General features: G+C 41.4%; 1 protein-coding gene across 1 annotated transcript in view; it reads right to left on the reverse strand.

The window, feature by feature from the left end:
- Window positions 1-9888: 9888 nt before the first annotated feature.
- SH2D1B (SH2 domain containing 1B) overlaps window positions 9889-16530 on the reverse strand; it is a 32541-nt gene continuing 25899 nt past the window's right edge. Inside the window, exons 2-4 of the mRNA XM_049876036.1 lie at window positions 15632-15695; window positions 12752-12917; window positions 9889-10271 (exon numbers count right to left, since the gene is read on the reverse strand). Of these exons, the coding sequence (XP_049731993.1) occupies window positions 10234-10271; window positions 12752-12917; window positions 15632-15695 (268 nt within the window). The 3' untranslated portion in view covers window positions 9889-10233. The remainder of the gene's footprint in view (window positions 10272-12751; window positions 12918-15631; window positions 15696-16530) is intronic.

The following is a 16530-nucleotide window of genomic DNA, read 5'->3' on the forward strand; positions in this document are numbered from 1 at the left end:
GTATCTAGGGACTGACCCTCCTGAGACACAAATCCTCTTTGTGTCCAGCTTATCTCCAGCTGCTGCCATGATAAATAGTCTAGCTCAAGGCAGCCTGGGGAAGCTTCCCCCTTGAAATGAAGCACTTGGTTAATAACAACACAGACGGAAGCAAACTGGAGAAATATTTAAGGACCAACTCAAACATACCAGGCTAGTTTCGTCTTGGTGGGAGTTGCCTGAGGAATCTGTTGGTTACACAGCAGGAAACACTGCCAGTGTTTTTCCCTTAGACCAAAAAACCCCCAAAACAACAAACTGCCACTTTTTTTTTTTTTTTTACTGTGTTTACCCAGTTAGCTGTTTGCAGTGCCATCTGCTATGCTAGCTGCCTTCTTTCTTAAGCACCCCTACCCGCCATGTTGGCCAGCTTATCCTTTCTATGATCATGTTTATTAACTCCTGTTGGCTTGGTCTAGTGTTTAAGCACAGCCAAGTGTTTAGCCTGCTTCGTGGGCTAACTCAGGACAACTTATAACACCTCTCTGGGGTTATTACGTGCCTGGTTTGGATTGGCCCAGGCCGCTGTTAGGGCCAGTGAAGTCTGGCCTTTAGACGAAGAGATGGGCACACCGTCAGGCCTGTGAAGGGCTTTCAGCTCCAGTGAACATGAAAGAGCTCCCATTTCATCCTGAGCCCACAATGGACGGATCCTCTTTTGGGGAGGAAAACTCAGGATAAGTCTGGACTACCTTGGTATCTGGTAAATTCTGTTAACCTTCGTGCTCGATTTGAAGCCTGGGCCCTTTGTGTCTAGTTTGTCAGAAAAAGTCTTCCCAGCAGACCTGGCAGATTCTCTTTAGAGTTGCCCAAAGTGTGATTTTCTAGTAGCCGAGTCTTTTGCAGAGGCCGTATAGGCCAGCTGGGGAGTGGTTTCCTACGCAGTAAAGCTGAAGGGTGAGGATGTGGTCAGTGCCCCTGCGCATGCCTCTCTCCAATCCCCCAGTTTGTACATTGGAAGACAGGCCTAGCCATCTGCTTCCCAAAGGCCACAGCCTTGAGAATCCTATGGAGCACGTTCTACTCTGCAACACCTGGGATTGCCATGATTTGGAATTGACTTCCTAATAATGAGAAAATGAGAAAAATGGGTAGCTGGTTTGGTTTTTTGGATTTTGACATTGTGGCTGGCCTGGAAAGCCCTGCTGTGAAGCACCCGGGAGAGGTGTAAGGTGGTTCTCTGCACTCTAGGTCATCTAAAACCCAGCCCCAGCCACCCCTGCCAGCTTCATCTGCCACTATTACCTCTCTGCTCCAGTATCCCAAACCAAAAACCAAACCGATTGCCATCGAGCCGATTCTAGCTCATAGCGACCCCATAGGACAGAGTTAGAACTGCCCCATAGGGTTTTCAAGGAGCAGCTGATAGATTCCAACGCCAACCATTGGTTAGCAGCTGAGCTCTTAACCACTGTGCCACCAGGGCTCCTCTAGTGCCCTACACCAACCAACCAACCCTCTGCAACCAAGTTGATTCCAACTCATAGTGACACAATAGAACAGAGTATAACTGCCCCATAGGGTTTCCAAGGAGCAGCTGGTGGATTTGAACTGCCAACCTTTTATTTGGACTGCCAACCTTTTGGTTAGAAGCCAAGCTCTTAGCCACTGTGCCACCAGGGCTCCTCCAATACCCTAATAACCCCAAATTGCTCAGAGCTGCTTCCCTGCCTTTGCTCAAGGCGGTCGGTCTGCCTGGTCATCCTCCTGCCTTCCTTTCTCTTTCCTCTGACTTTGCCAGACTATGCTAGCTCTTCCTTCAGATATCAGCTCAGCCTTCCCTCGCTCCAGGATTCCTTCCCTGACACCACCCCCAACCTCAGGCTGGACTAAGAGCCCCTCCTCTGCTCTCTGGTGGCACCCTATGCATTCCTCCACATGGCTCTTGCCAAGAGACAAGAGAAGTAGCCGCCTCCCTGTATCTCTCCCATGAGTATCTGAGCTACTCAAGGGCAGAGACTGTCATCTTCATCTCCTACTTCTCAGGGCTGAGCAGTACCAGGCAGCTCAATGAAGATGTGCTTTGAACTCAACTAAACTCAAGGAACTTGTAATTGAATTTGGGATATTTATATTATAATATAGAGTCCCTGGGTGGTGCAAACAATTAAGCTTGGTGATTCGAATCCAGCCAGAGGTGCGTTGGAAAGAAAGACCTTGTGATCTACCCCCAAAGATCACAGCCATTGAAAACCCTACTAAGCACTGTTCTGCCCTGATACCCATGGGGTCACCATGCGTTGGAGTCAACTTGACTCCAAGTGTTTTTTTTTTTTTTTTAATTATGTGTAATAGTGTATAGTGGAACAGTCTAACTGGGCTCCCACTGAGGTCTGAGGTAAATCAACATCACCCCCTGCTCTCTCCCCACCTTGTGGCCTCGGGCAGTGTCTGTCTCTGATTACCAGCAGCATGGTTGAGGATTGACTGAGGCCATTTTGAAGGCAGAAAATGATTAATGGGCCAGTTTTCTGTAGCTCCTTTACCTCCAGCCAGAGCTTTCGTTAATTCTGCTCCCTGGACAGGTACCACCTTGTGGTGGAGCCGGCAGAAGCAGGCACTTAGGTCCAGCCTAATGTAAGAAACATCTCACCTGCCCACCCCTGCTAGCTGCTGCTCATACTTCTCTGAGTTACAGTTCTTAATATTCATATTTTACAGTTTTAGGCTTTGCTATTAATTGGTGCTTTATTACATATTTAAAGCTCCTATATATACGAGGAATTATGCTAATCGATAAAAAAAAATCGATATGCATATATTATTTGTTTTTCTCAATAACCCTGCAGAGAAGATATTACTAAACCCATTTTTCAGATGCAGATACCTTATTAAATTTGAAGAGATTAACACCAATAATCTCACTAATCCTCACATTGCGTGAGATAAGTATTTCAGCCCCAATGTATAGATGAGTAAACTGAGACTGAGATAATAATTAAGCAGATTGCCCAAGTCTTAACAACTGATAAAAGGCAGAACCGGACCAGAAGGCCTAGGTTTTCAGACCTTAAAGGTAGGCATCTTCCCCACCACCAGCTCTACTCTGTTTCCTTCACGTTTATCAATCTGATAAATTCAGGAAATGTCCATGGCCCAGAAACATCTTTCTGAGATGGACCTTCTCCAGGGGCAAATGCAATTTTATTCAAAACCGACTATTCATGTAAGGTGGGAATTTAGGGATGCCGTCCCCACAGCCGTCATTTTACGGAAGAAGAAACAGCGGAGACTTTTTTTACGTTAACTCGTGCTAGTTTTGTCTCCCTGAATCCCCACAATAACCTTGTATGTAAGAATCATTACCCTCATGTTCTAGATGAGACTGACCAGAGGCTTAGGGGGTTTCAGCAACTGCCCCAAGGGCACTTGACCAGTGACTAGAAAAGCCGACTCTAATTTCCTTAAAACAGTCATCCTTAAGGGTTTTGCCAAGAATCTACTCTGAATTGCAAGGATTTCAGCTGCATCAGGAGTGGCAGGGGTATTTCTATTGCATCTCAAATTCCAAACTGAAGAAAGGCTGGCTCATACCCTAATCCTGTTATTCACACTGAAGATTAAGCATTCACATGGGAGGAGGTGAGTATTGATCTGAGAATATCTGCCAGAAGAATGTTTCAGGTTGTGTCGCTGCCATGGTTATTCAGCGGTGTTTAAAAACAGCGTGGTCCTTGTTTTCTTGGTGGTTGTCTGACCTCTTGTGGCTTGCTTTGGGCATTGCAGGTTCCAGTGACAATTCTGTCAGAGGTGGATTTTCATGACAAAATAACTAACATTTCTTTATGAGATGAATACTACCTCCCTTTAGAGAGGCTTGTAGTTTTCCTAAGATCATACACAAATAGTATGGAGCTAGATTTGTAGAGGAAGAAATGAAAGAGACGACATGCCTCAACTAGGAATTACAGAGGTAAAAATAAAAGAAGGGGAGGAAATATGTGAAAAAAGAATAAGTCTCAAAAGTAAAGAAAGGTTAAGATCTTAAGACTGAAAGTTATATAGGGTCTCAAACAGGACAGAGAAACACACACACACACACACACTTAGACACATCACAGTGAAATTTAAGATTAGAAAGACAGACCATCTTTAAAATTTCCAGAAAAAAAAAGGGCAGTTGAAGGACAACCTGATTAACATTAGACATCTCAGTAAGAACCATGGGTACAAAATAATGGCTTAATTCTTGTCACATTGTTGGAGGAAAAGAACTCCAAACCTGCAATTTTATGTCCAGTTAAATTATCATTTAAATAAATAAAGAATAAGATATTATGAGGCATGTTGTTAACGTTGATTGCCATCAATTCCAACTCATGGCAACCCCATGTGTGCAGAGCAGGACTGCTCCATAGGGTTTTCAAAGCCGTGATCTTTTGGAAGCAGATCATGAAGCCTGTCGTCCAAGGCACCTCTGGGTGGGTTCAACCCAACCTTTCAGCTAGCAGTTGAGCACTACCATCTGCCTCACCCTGGGACTCCTATACAAGATTACAAAAGGTTTACTGCTTAAACACTGTCTTTGAAAATACTCTTGGAGGTGATATTCTGACAAGAGAAATAAACTCAGGAGAGTGCTATGTACTTTGAATTAACAGTGAGGACTTAGTAAAGTTTACTGTTATTTCAATGATAAAAGACCCAAAAGAAGTATACAATGACATAATTACAACCTTAATTAATACCAGAAAATCAAGCGTGGCTGGTGATGATGATAGAAAGGAAATGAGAGTATGCTAAATAATAATTTATGTATTTGAAATATTGCAGAGTAAAATAAACAAAAATAGAGGTCTAATAAGGTAGGAGTAACCACAAAAAAAATTTTTTTTAAATGGTGCCTCTGAATCAGTAGAGGTAAATTTGACCAATTCAGTGGAAGTCAGAAGAGAAGGAAAAAAGAAACAAAATGTATGGTAAATAGAAAAAAAAAAAAAAAAAAAAGGCAGAAATAAATTCCAATAGAAAAAGTTTTAATGTAAATGTGTTAAACTCACCAAACAAAAGGAGCAAATCAAATTTTGGAAACAAATGAGATTCAGCAAAATTTTGCGAACGGAAGACAGAGTTTTAAAAAAGGAGATGAAAAAACTTAAAAAGGGATAAAACTTATATATACTGGGAAAATATGAATGAAAACAAAGCAAAGGTAGCAACTTTAATATGATGTAAAATGTAATTAGAGGCAAAAATCGTGAGAAAAACAGAAATGTCATAAAAGAAATAGTAGCTCAAGGAGATCCAATTATTATAGAAATATATACATCTAAAAATATAGCCTGAAAATAGTTAAAACAAGACTTACAGAACCATGAGGACAATTTAAACATAATTGTTATAACTGGGAATGTAAACTTTATTAAATTTTGGGTCAAACATATACAAATATTTTACATGATCTCTAATATTTAATACATATGAAGGGAGGATGAGAATGATTTTTGCACTGAACAGAAATAACAATTCTTATGAACAAAATATTCACATATACCAGGTCAGCAAGGAAGCCTCAGAAATCAGAGGCAAATAAACTAATGGTATATAATCTGAAATCTATACTAAAATGAGAACTAAAAATATATGTTTCAGAACATATCACAAACTAGTAAATAACCCTTGAATTGAAGATCAAATCTTTACAGAAATTAAAAATACTTCAACCTGAACAGCAGGAAAAATGATTCATATTAAAATTTGTGGGATATAGTTAAAGTAGTACTGTGAGGTAAATTCATAGCTTTAATATATTTATTAGAAAGCAATGAATATTGAAAACAATCCAGATAAGCCCCCTCTAAAAAAAAAGGATAAAATTAGAGAATAACAATCTACAAAAAACAACAACAAAAGATTAACAAAACCAAATGCTGGCTTTCAAAGGATTAATAAGAGAGAAAACCGATTAATAAATAAGAAAATTCAGATAAGATACAGAGTGAAAAAGGAAATATGACTAAAGTCACAACAGAGATTTAAAAATAAAATATTATGAACTATACATGCCAATAATTTTGAATTATGGATAAATTCCTGGAAAAGTAATGCCAAAATTGACACAATAATTGAATAAACCAATAACCATGAAATATATTTAGATAATATTTCTCCTCCCCCTTCTCACCAAAAGTAGGATAATTTTTTTTTTTTTATGATGTTGGAATAGGGAAGTACTTCTTAAACAAGAACCAAAAAGCACAAAACTTAAGGCAAAAATACTTGATGTGATTGATTATATCACCATTAAGCAAGAGCATACTTTCTGACCAACCCATGTAATCCAGAGAAACCTTCTTACAGTTCCCTAAGAAGACTTGTCCAAGGTTGCTCATCACAGTGTTGTTTCTGGTAGCAGGGAATTAGAACCAATCTAGATGTCTATCTCTAGAAGAAGATAAGCAAAATGTGGTATGTGGTGGATGCAAAATATGATGGAATAGCATGCATCAGAGGCACTGAACTAGATGTATACTCAACAGTATGAAATAGAACCAAACATAGTGTTGAATGCAAAAAGTCATAACAAAATTGGAGCAATAGTACAGTACCATTTGTTGTTGTTGTTAGGTGCTGTCAAGTTGGTTCTGACTCACAGCAACCCTATGTACAAGAGAACGAAACACTGCCCAGCCTGAGCCATCCTCACAATCATTGCCATGCTTGACCCCACTGCTGCAGCCACTGTGTCAGTCCATCTTATTGAGTCTTCCTCTTTTTCACCAACCCTCTATTTTACCAAGCATGATGTCCTCGTCCAGGGTCTGGTCCTTCCCGATAACACGTCCAAAGTACATGAGATGCAGTCTCACCATCCTTGCTTCTAAGGAGTATTCTGGCTGTACTTCTTCCAAGACAGATTTGTTCATTCTTCTGGAAGTCCGTGGTATAGCCAATATGCTTCGCCAACCATAATTCAAAGGCATCAATTCTTCTTTGGTCTTTCTTATTCATTGCCCGGCCTTCGCATGCATATGAGGCAAATAAAAATACCATGGTATCATGGATTGAATTGTTTCCCCCAAAATATGTGTCAACTTGGCTAGGCTACAATTTCCGGTATTGTGTGGTTGCCCTCCATTTTGTGATCTGATGTAATTGTCCTATGTGTTGTAAATCCTAATCTCTGTCTGTGGTTAATGAGGCAAGGGTAGATTATGTTAAAGAGAATTAGGGTGGGATGCAACACCCTCACTCAGGTCACAGCCCTGATCCAATGTAAGGATTGTTTCCCTGGGGTGTGGCCTGCATCATCTTTTATCTTACAAGAGAAAAAGGAGAGAGAAGCGAGCAGAGAGAGAGAGGGACCTCATTACCACCACGCAAGAAGAGCCAGGAGCGGAGCACATCCTTTGGACTCAGGGTTGCTGCGCTGAGAAGCTCCTAGGCCAGGGGAAGATTGGACCTTTCCCCAGTGCCAACAGAGACAGAAAGCCTTCCACTGGAGCTGGCACCCTGAATTTGGGCTTCTAGCCTCCTAAACTGTGAGGGAATAAATTTCTGTTTGTTAAAGCCATCCACTTGTGGTATTTCTGCTATAACGGCACTTAGATAACTAAGACACATGGCTTGGGTCAGGCACACCGTAGTCCTCAAAGTGACATCTTCACTTTTTAACACTTGAAAGAGGTTTTTTTTGTTTGCAGCAATACCATTTATGTAAATGTAGAAGATAGATATTTACAACCAACACTATATATTCTACAAGGGCACATAGATACCCAAGGACATGTATCAAAATAGTACAGAGCTGGTTCTTATTGGTGGGATGAAAATTGGGAATGGGATTAGAGAAGAAGTCAAGAAAAATGAAATAAAACAAAAGAAGGGCCTTCCACGATCTAACAGTGATAGTGAATTAAGAGCTAAGGGGTGTGATTAATTCGACTCTTCACGCCTAGGTCGAAACATAAAGAAGAGAATTAAGAGAAGAGAAGAGAGTAGAATCCAATTATTCCTGACTTGGAAAGTATTTTAGGAGTCAGCCAGTCTAATCTCTTCCCAGGGCAAGAATTCTCTCTCCTACGTCTTTGAAAAATATCAGACTCAACTTGAACTATAACATAGACTATTGGAGTGTAAGGATAGCTCTAGTGGGTTCAGAGTTCTTTCTTATATTTGGTTGAAAAACAATCAGTCATTGGTCCAAGTTCTGTTTGGCATTGTACCTGGTGAGTCTACTCCCTATGTTACAGAATAGCACTTCAAACACTTATAATAGCTGCTACAGTTTAAGTCTTCACTCTTCCAGTCATACACACCCAGGGGTTTCAGCTGTTCCTACTGGGACCTGGTATTCTGGGTCTTCTAAAAATTTCAGGGATTTATAGCACGGCATCAACATCAGCCATTAAATGTGACTTGCTCATTTGAGAAATGTACTGAATGCCTACTGTGGACCAAGTATTGTGCAAGATGCTATGCATGGATGCTTGGAAAAGAGAAATAACTTTTAGGAGAGCTATAATGAAAGGATCTTGATCTAATAGGCTCCATGTAATGGATTTTGAAATTTATAAAACTCAAGCAAATCTCTCTTATGCAGGATGAGTGACCACATTTCCTGGATTGATTTATCCATTTATTCAAAAAATATCAATTGAACATATTTTCTGGGCTAAGGATTGCTGTAGGTTCTGGAAACTGGAACATGCTTCTTAACACCATGGAAAGAGAATCAAAGACTTAGAACCAGATGGACTCAGCACCCTTAGCTTTCTAAATATGGTTGTATTTTGCTTCTCCTTTAGTTGGAGCCTCAAGGTGGTGGGAATGGTTAATATGCTCAGCTGCTAATGGAAAGACTGATGGTTCAAGTCCATGCGGAGGCACCTTGGAAGAAAGGCCTGGTGACTACTTCTGAAAAATCAGCCCTTGAAAACCCTATGGAGCACAGTTCTACTTTGACACACATGAGGTCACCATGAGTTAGAGTTGACCTGGCAGCGACTGTTTTTGTTTTTAGTTGGTAATAGCCATGGATTGCTGTGACCCGAGAGCTCAAACAAACCAGCTCACTGGGCAGTGGGGCAAAATGAACCACTGTGATTTTGAAAATGGGGAAGAGAAAGGGCATAGATAGAATTCAGTACATTCTGAACTAACCAGGTTTTAATTAATATTTTGAACCAGCAGAGAAATTCAAAGACATAGAAACCAATTCAACAAAACCTTCAAGAATGGGCTTCCAGTCAGTAACTTCCATGAATATTTCCTGGCCACAATTTCTGCATAGCACACATTTCCACACACAGTGGAAGACAGAAGGAAGTCCCAGCCTTGCTTTGGTAGCCCGTTCTTAGAACCTAGTGGAGAACCAGAATCACACATAGGAGAACATCTTTTTAAATCCCTACATGCATCGCTGCAGAAAATCACATCCATGCAGCAGAGGTGGTTGGTACAGAGGTGGAATTAGGCAAAACAAGGGAAAAAGTGTGTCCAGGGAAATGTTTGGCTCGAAGATCAATATTTAAAAAGAGGAGAGTTCAATGGAAAGTAACCCAGGCTGAGGGAGAAGGGTGAGTGGGAGTTCTAGCAATTTGACTGTAAAGTCAGGGCTTCCACCATGACTGAGACCAGTGCAGGCAGGTGCACAGAATCTGATGGCTGGACCCTGAGCCCTAACTGATCCTGTATACATCTTTATCACTCCGGGACTTTCCAACTCTACCTGACACAACCAGTTTGGCAGAGAAGTTGGGGCAGTTGTGTATCCTTTAGTCTAGCCACTTGCTTTATAGGTGAGGAAACTGAGACCCAGAGAGGGGAAGTGTTTGTTCAAAGTCCCATAGCCAATGATGGAGGCAGGACTGGAACTCAGGGTTTGTAATTCGATGCCAAGTGCAGTCTCTTCTGTACAAAGCTGACCCTCTGATTGCCCAGTAGGAAGCAGGGTGTCAACCATGATGTAGTGATAATGCCTTTAACAAGTCAAGAAGAATAGGTTCAGGGTTCAGGCTAACCCATTCCATGAAATAAGAGTGAGAGGTGGAGAGGGGTTTTGAAGCTTCTCACGCTGTATGCCTGGGAGGCAGGGACATGGGGAGTGACTTCTCTGAGGCTGGTTAAACATCTTCAGTTACCCAAACATAAAGAAGTTGAATTTGTCCATAAGAGTTTGGCATTCCAGACCTATATCTACAAGAGAAGCAGGGTCACTTCATCTCTAACTTCCTTTGTTCAGTCTCCTTATCTTCAAGGCAAGACTCTCACATAATCATTGTTACCGTTCTCTGGAAAAGAAAAAAAAAAAAAATCCAGGAGTCACACCAACTAACCTCATGCAAGGGATAGAAGACTTCTTCCCGGGCATGGGGGAATCTCGATGCCACATCAAAGTGACATTTTCTAAAGCTGGGATACCACAGGGACTCTCAGCATAGAGGGTTCCTTCAAAAACCAAGCCTCAGAGCTTCTAGCACCAGAGGCCTCCATCTACCAGCAGAAAACCTTTGCCTCCTTCAGAGTAAAAACATCTGAAGCTTGTATGAAGGAGGCAAAGAAAGAGGGTGAGGCTGATGGGCAGATGTTGCCCCTTCAGTAGCTGAGGATTTGGGAGCTCACTCTGACAGGGCTGACTAAGCATGGAAAATTGCCATGGTGGAAGTTTCACCAGTTCTTGGAGGAGATCCCTGAGGGGTGCCCCTCTTGGGGTTTGTGATTATTTCATCATTGCCCAGAAAATAAATATTACCAGCACCTCAACCCCCTCCAGCTCCCCATCTGGGCTTGCCTTAGATATCTAAAGTCTGCAGCACATCGAAAGCCTCTCCGCCTTTATACTTATATTTTATTCTAGAAGTTTCAGTGGAAAATGGCCATGGGATCATGTCTCCAGCTGGGCCTATAGAAAATTTTGTGTGTGCATGGGCACACACTCCCCTGTGGGAGTGCAGGGGACAGTGAAACAATGACAGGATACAATGATAGGGGAGTTTTGATTTTAATCACTAAAAACCCAAACCTAGTCTTGATAAGGACGTGAGAAGCTTGCTGTGACAGCCTAAAAGACAGCTTTGCTGTCAAGAATGGATGTGGAGTAATTTCCCATTCCCAGAGAACTCTCTGCCCCCTGCCCTTCTCTCTACCTAGCCCATAGGCTGTCATCACCATCACCTGCCCACCGATAACTGAAACCTTTAATTGAGAATATCACCATACATTCTACCGTTAGAAAGCAGGATTAAAATGTAAATGCCTCAGGAAGTCTGAGTTCAATTCAAACCAAGTTGCACCTGACGGATACCAGATTATTTTGACAGCAGATTTCAAGAGATGTGGGTAGGCAAGAGTAGTTACTTGTGATAGGATTTGAGGGATGTCAGCATGAATTCTCTGCACTCAAATTTACTTACCCATTTTCCACCATGGGGCATATCTGAAAGCATTTGTCACCTCCTACTATATAAATGAAGGTTTAGCAAATATCAACCAAAATTTCAAGGTTAAGCCATGCGGAGGGGGTTGAGGTGATTGTCTCTTTGGAAGATTCTGCCCATCTGTCCATTTATTTGCAAGTGGTTTACACAAGGTCACAAAATGAATCTGAAATCACTTTTTCTATCTGTGATGGCTAAGATTGTGTGTCAGCTTGGCTGGGCCATGACTCTCAGTGTTTTGGCATTTGTATAATGTTGTGATCACTTCCATGTTGAGATTTGATATGTGATCACCCCCATAATGGGATCTGCTGTGAGTAGCCAATCAGTTGAAACGGAGTTCCCTTGGGTGTGTGGCCTGCATCCAAATATAAGCAGATGTTCTGGCAAGGCTCAGGGGCTTTTGCTCCTTCTGGACCCTGCAGCTGGCTCCTGTTCATCTGATCTCTGGTTCTTGGGACTTGAGCTAGCAGCTTACCTGCAGTCTTGCCTGCCAGTCTTGGGATTCATCGATCTTCACAGCCTGTGAGCAATAAGCAAGAGCCCTGCTCTCTGACCTGCTGATCTTGGGTTCACCAGCCCCTGCAGCTGTGTGAATCAGGAGAAGCCTCTATCCTGATCCACGAACTTGGGACGTTCCAGCCTCTACAACCACGTGAGCTATTTCCTTGATATAAATCTCTCTATATATATATTTATATGCTTTACTGGTTTTGCTTCTCTAGAGGGCCCAGCCTAGGACACTATCCTACCTGTCCTGGCATAGAAAACCCCATGTCTCAGCCACCTTCAAGGGTTAGAAAATACCAATAATGGGAAATGCCTCTTAGCAGAATGAAGCTTTTTAGACAGGACATTCGAGAAAGGGGCATTTCTCAGTATTTTTCTGGCTGTTGTTCATCTGCCATTTCATATGAATTTGGCTTCTAACAAAAATCAGTGCTTTTGTTTCTGTTCTTAACCAACAATAAGTTTGTTTAACCAATGGCTACTGCCTTTCCTTAGTTTTGTGAGCCTCCAAGTGGTATTTGTTGAACATAGTGAATTAGTGAGTTGGATTTGTGCTTGCTCTCCTAAAGCTCATCATTTAAAAATAGCCCTTTTGGTCTTTACATGATGCAGATCAAAATAGCTAAACAGAAAATGCATTAAGCATTCAGCTAGCAGCCTGTTTATTCCATTATCACTGTCTCCTTAGATTTCGTTTGACCACAGTTCCACTTGCAGATGGAAAAGAGAAGTTCCAACAAGCAGACCACCTCGATTTTACCAAGCAGACCAGGGGGGGAAATGGGACTAAGGTGCCTTTCTGACTCCCATATGAAAGTTTTTACCATAATTATCATCCTGTGATATCTTTACTCTTCTCCATCCCAGGTTCCTGCTCGTTCTCATTATTGGGTTTAAAAGGTGAACCACCAGCCCTTGATGTGGTTTTTCATATTTGGAGATCAATTCCTTTAGGCTTGGAAAGACCTGTTTTTGAGCGTCTTCCGCAGTCTGCAAAAACACAAGAAAGCAAATCACTCATCATCGTATCGTTGTGAAATATGACACTTTTCAAAACCGTGGCTTTCAGGGAAGGCTGCTTCTGTGAGTCAACAAACAAAACAAAAATTAAAAAACAAAACAAAACAAAACAAACACATTACCATTGAGTCAAGTAGGACTCATGGTGGCCCCATGTATTACACAGTAGAAAGGGCTTTCTTGGCTGTAATCTTTACAGAAGCAGATTGCCAGGCCTTTCTTCCACCATGCTGTTGGGTGGGTTCAAACTGCCAACTTTTCTATCAGTAGCCAAGCATAAACTGCTTGTACCACCCAGGGACCTTAACTGAAAATAAGTGTCTGCTTAAGAACTCACACTGATCATAATATACAGAAACCTTCAATTTTAAGACCCACCTCTGATTTGAGCTACTCTGAGTAAAGTGGGTTAATAACCAAGAGATTCCCAGTTCAGCCTGGCAGGTAGAGTGATTCCCTCATCCTTGGCAAGTTTGTTTGGGGTACTTCCTGTAGACCTGCTGTGAAGGATACCCCTTCAGGAGCTTCTATCAGACCCCGGGCCTTACCGACTAGAAAATCGCTTTGTTATCTTAGGGGACTGAAAGAAGCAGACCTCTGATGGGAAATGCAAAATATACAATCTACGTACTTGATAAATCGAGAATCTTCATGAGAAGAAAATAAGGCAAAAGGAAAATCCTGATTTTAACTGAAAGCAGGAATGTCAGCATGACACAGGTAAATTGTAAAGAGTTGCTTTCTGTTTACCACCTATAAACCGAGTACCATTTTCAAATAGAACCTTACAGAAACAATGAAAAGGCAAAAGGAAGTTGCTTCCTCTGCCCATGTGTATTTGGTCTTATGATGAGGACTGTGGGTTTTCACGTGAGCACCGGGCCCGGCTACGAGAAAAGGTGATAAGGTTCTCTGACATGTAGTCTGGTTAACCTCTGTGACAGAGACGCAGGCTGACACTTAAGCCATCTGCAGGGAGGCCTCGTAGCAAGCCCCATCTACTATAGGCCCTGAGTGCTGGCCGCCCCTCAGGGAGATGCCTCTCTGTGTCTAAGTTACAGCTGCTCTGCACGCATCTCTGCTTTGTCCAGATAAGAGACACAATAGCTCTGGGAATTAAGGAACCATCCAGAATTCCCCAAAGTACGCACCGCAAACCAAACATGTATTTTTTTTTTTTTAATTTTAGTGAAAATATACACAGCAGAACACAGCTCATTCATCAACTGCTACATGTACAATTCAGTGACGCTGGTTATGTCCTTCACGCTTTATCACCATTCCCGTCATCTCTACTGTATTGTTTCATTGCCATCGACTTACGCTCACCACTCCCTAAACATGTCGTCAACAGGAAAAGGTGTTTTTAAATATGTTGGTTTTTAAAAAACATTGTGAGATAATTTCAGACTTACAGAAAAGTTGCAAAAACATGTACAAAAACCTCCCGAATTTATCCTTCATCCAGACCCCAGATGTTAACAGTTTATTATATTTGCTTTTCCTTCTCTCTCTCTTTAAAGAGACATGTGTATATGTATTATTTTAAACATTTTTTGAATGTAAGCTGCAGATATGATGCCCTTTTAGCCCTGAATACTTCTGTATTTCCTAAAAAAGCAAAGACATTAACCTCACTACAATTACTAAAATTGGAAAATTAACCTTGAAATTTTACTATTGGCTAATCTACAGGCCTTAGTCAAATTTTGCCAATTGCATCAATAATATTAGTCTTTTATAGCAAAAACCCACCCAGTGCCGTCGAGTCGATTTCAACTCATAGCGACCCTATAGGACAGAGTAGAACCGCCACATAGGGTTTCCAAGGAGTGCCTGGCGGATTTGAACTGCTGACCCTTTGGTTCGCAGCCATAGCATTTAACCACTACACCACCAAGAAAATTATATATATAAGGAGATCATTGCATCTTCTAATTTCTCTCAGATATTCGCAATGCACATTAGCATATTGAAGATTTCTGAGAAATCTTGCAGTAAAGAACCTGTTTAACTTTGTATGCAAGTGTTTCAGGACAATTATTTCAGGATACTCTAAGAAATTAAAAATTCAATTGTTTATTTATACTCTACTTCCCAAACCAGAGAATTAAATTCAAAAGTTGCAGAAAGGTTTTTCTGCTTAGCCTTCAATAAATCAGAAAAATAAACCCATAAAACTTCTAGCTGACTGATGCTTCCTTTTATATTTTTATTTTTTTATGGAGTCCAAGTCGGAGCCCTGGTGGTGAAGTGGTTGAGAGCTCGGCTGTTAACCAAAAGCTCGGCAGCTCAGATCCACCAGTCGCTCCTTGGAAACCCTATGGGGCAGTTCTACTCTGTCCTATAGGGTCACTACAAGTCAGAATCGACTTCCTACATGTTAATATCTCTCCCCACCTTCCCTTTCCCACCCCATCCTAGGTTATTATTTAGCCTTTTAATTCAACAGTGGTGTTGCATAAAGTCAAAGGTGTGCATTTGACCACTGGGGGAATCAGGGACTTATGAAGAACGAGAGCTGTGGCCTCCCAACTCCAGTTCCTTTGTCTTTCTCATAACTCTTATGTACCACCCTTTTTAGAGTGCCTCCGGGTGGTGACATCTCAGGTTCATGAGATGATCTCAGTTTCCCCCCCTCAACTTTTTATGTTGTTGTTGCAAGAGTTCTTGTCTATTCTTACCTCCATACTGTAGCACCCTTGTTTCTGTTTGAAGATTCGGTATGTGTAGACCAAATTTTTAAACCTGTGGAAAGATGACTGTGTGAATTATAATATACTGATACACAAATCCAGGCAACATCTCCCATTATAGCTCGTCTGCAGTGCCTTTGTCAACCTTGAATCCCCAAAAGAAATGGATCATTTCAGGTGCTTTCATCTATAGGCATATGAGAAACCAGGTGTTTTGAAATAAGGACACTTACTCTGATGGTGGAAGTCTGCAGCAAAGAGGATAAGGAGAGAGAATATACAACTTCCGCGATCTTGGTACTTCTCTCTAGCCTTTTTTTTTTTTTCTTTCACTTAGTTGTAAGTTGATACAGCATGGAAAACAGCATTGGGTCATGCCTGTGTTGTTCATTAAATAACTTGTTATCGGCCTCGTTAGAGGTTGTCAGTTTGACAAAGACATAGAATATTGGGAATTTTGTCCAAGGAAGTGATGTGCTGTGTTCTTGTTTCTCACTGGAAAATGAGCCATTGGCTAAATAACCTAATCATAATTTAGGTAACAGACCCAATCTAGCAAAATTCAGAGTAATAACATAAATTACCATATTTCTTCAATTACAAAACCAGATGGCCTCAAGCCAACTTGACTCATGATGACCCCCTTTGTGTCAGAGTAGAACTGTGCTCCACAGGGTTTTCCATGGCTGAGTTTTCAGAAGTAGGTTGCCAGGGCTTTTTTTCAAGGTGCTTCTGGGTGGACTCAAACTTCCAACCTTTCAATCAGCAGCTGACCACATTAACTTTTCACCACCTAGGGAGTCCTCTTCAATTACAAGGTGTCATCAATTGTAAGGTGCATCATCAATTTATAATAGCTTTCCAAGAGAATAACGCATACATTAAAT

The sequence above is a fragment of the Elephas maximus genome, chromosome 3, assembly GCF_024166365.1.
Source record: "Elephas maximus indicus isolate mEleMax1 chromosome 3, mEleMax1 primary haplotype, whole genome shotgun sequence".
NCBI lineage: Eukaryota > Metazoa > Chordata > Mammalia > Proboscidea > Elephantidae > Elephas > Elephas maximus.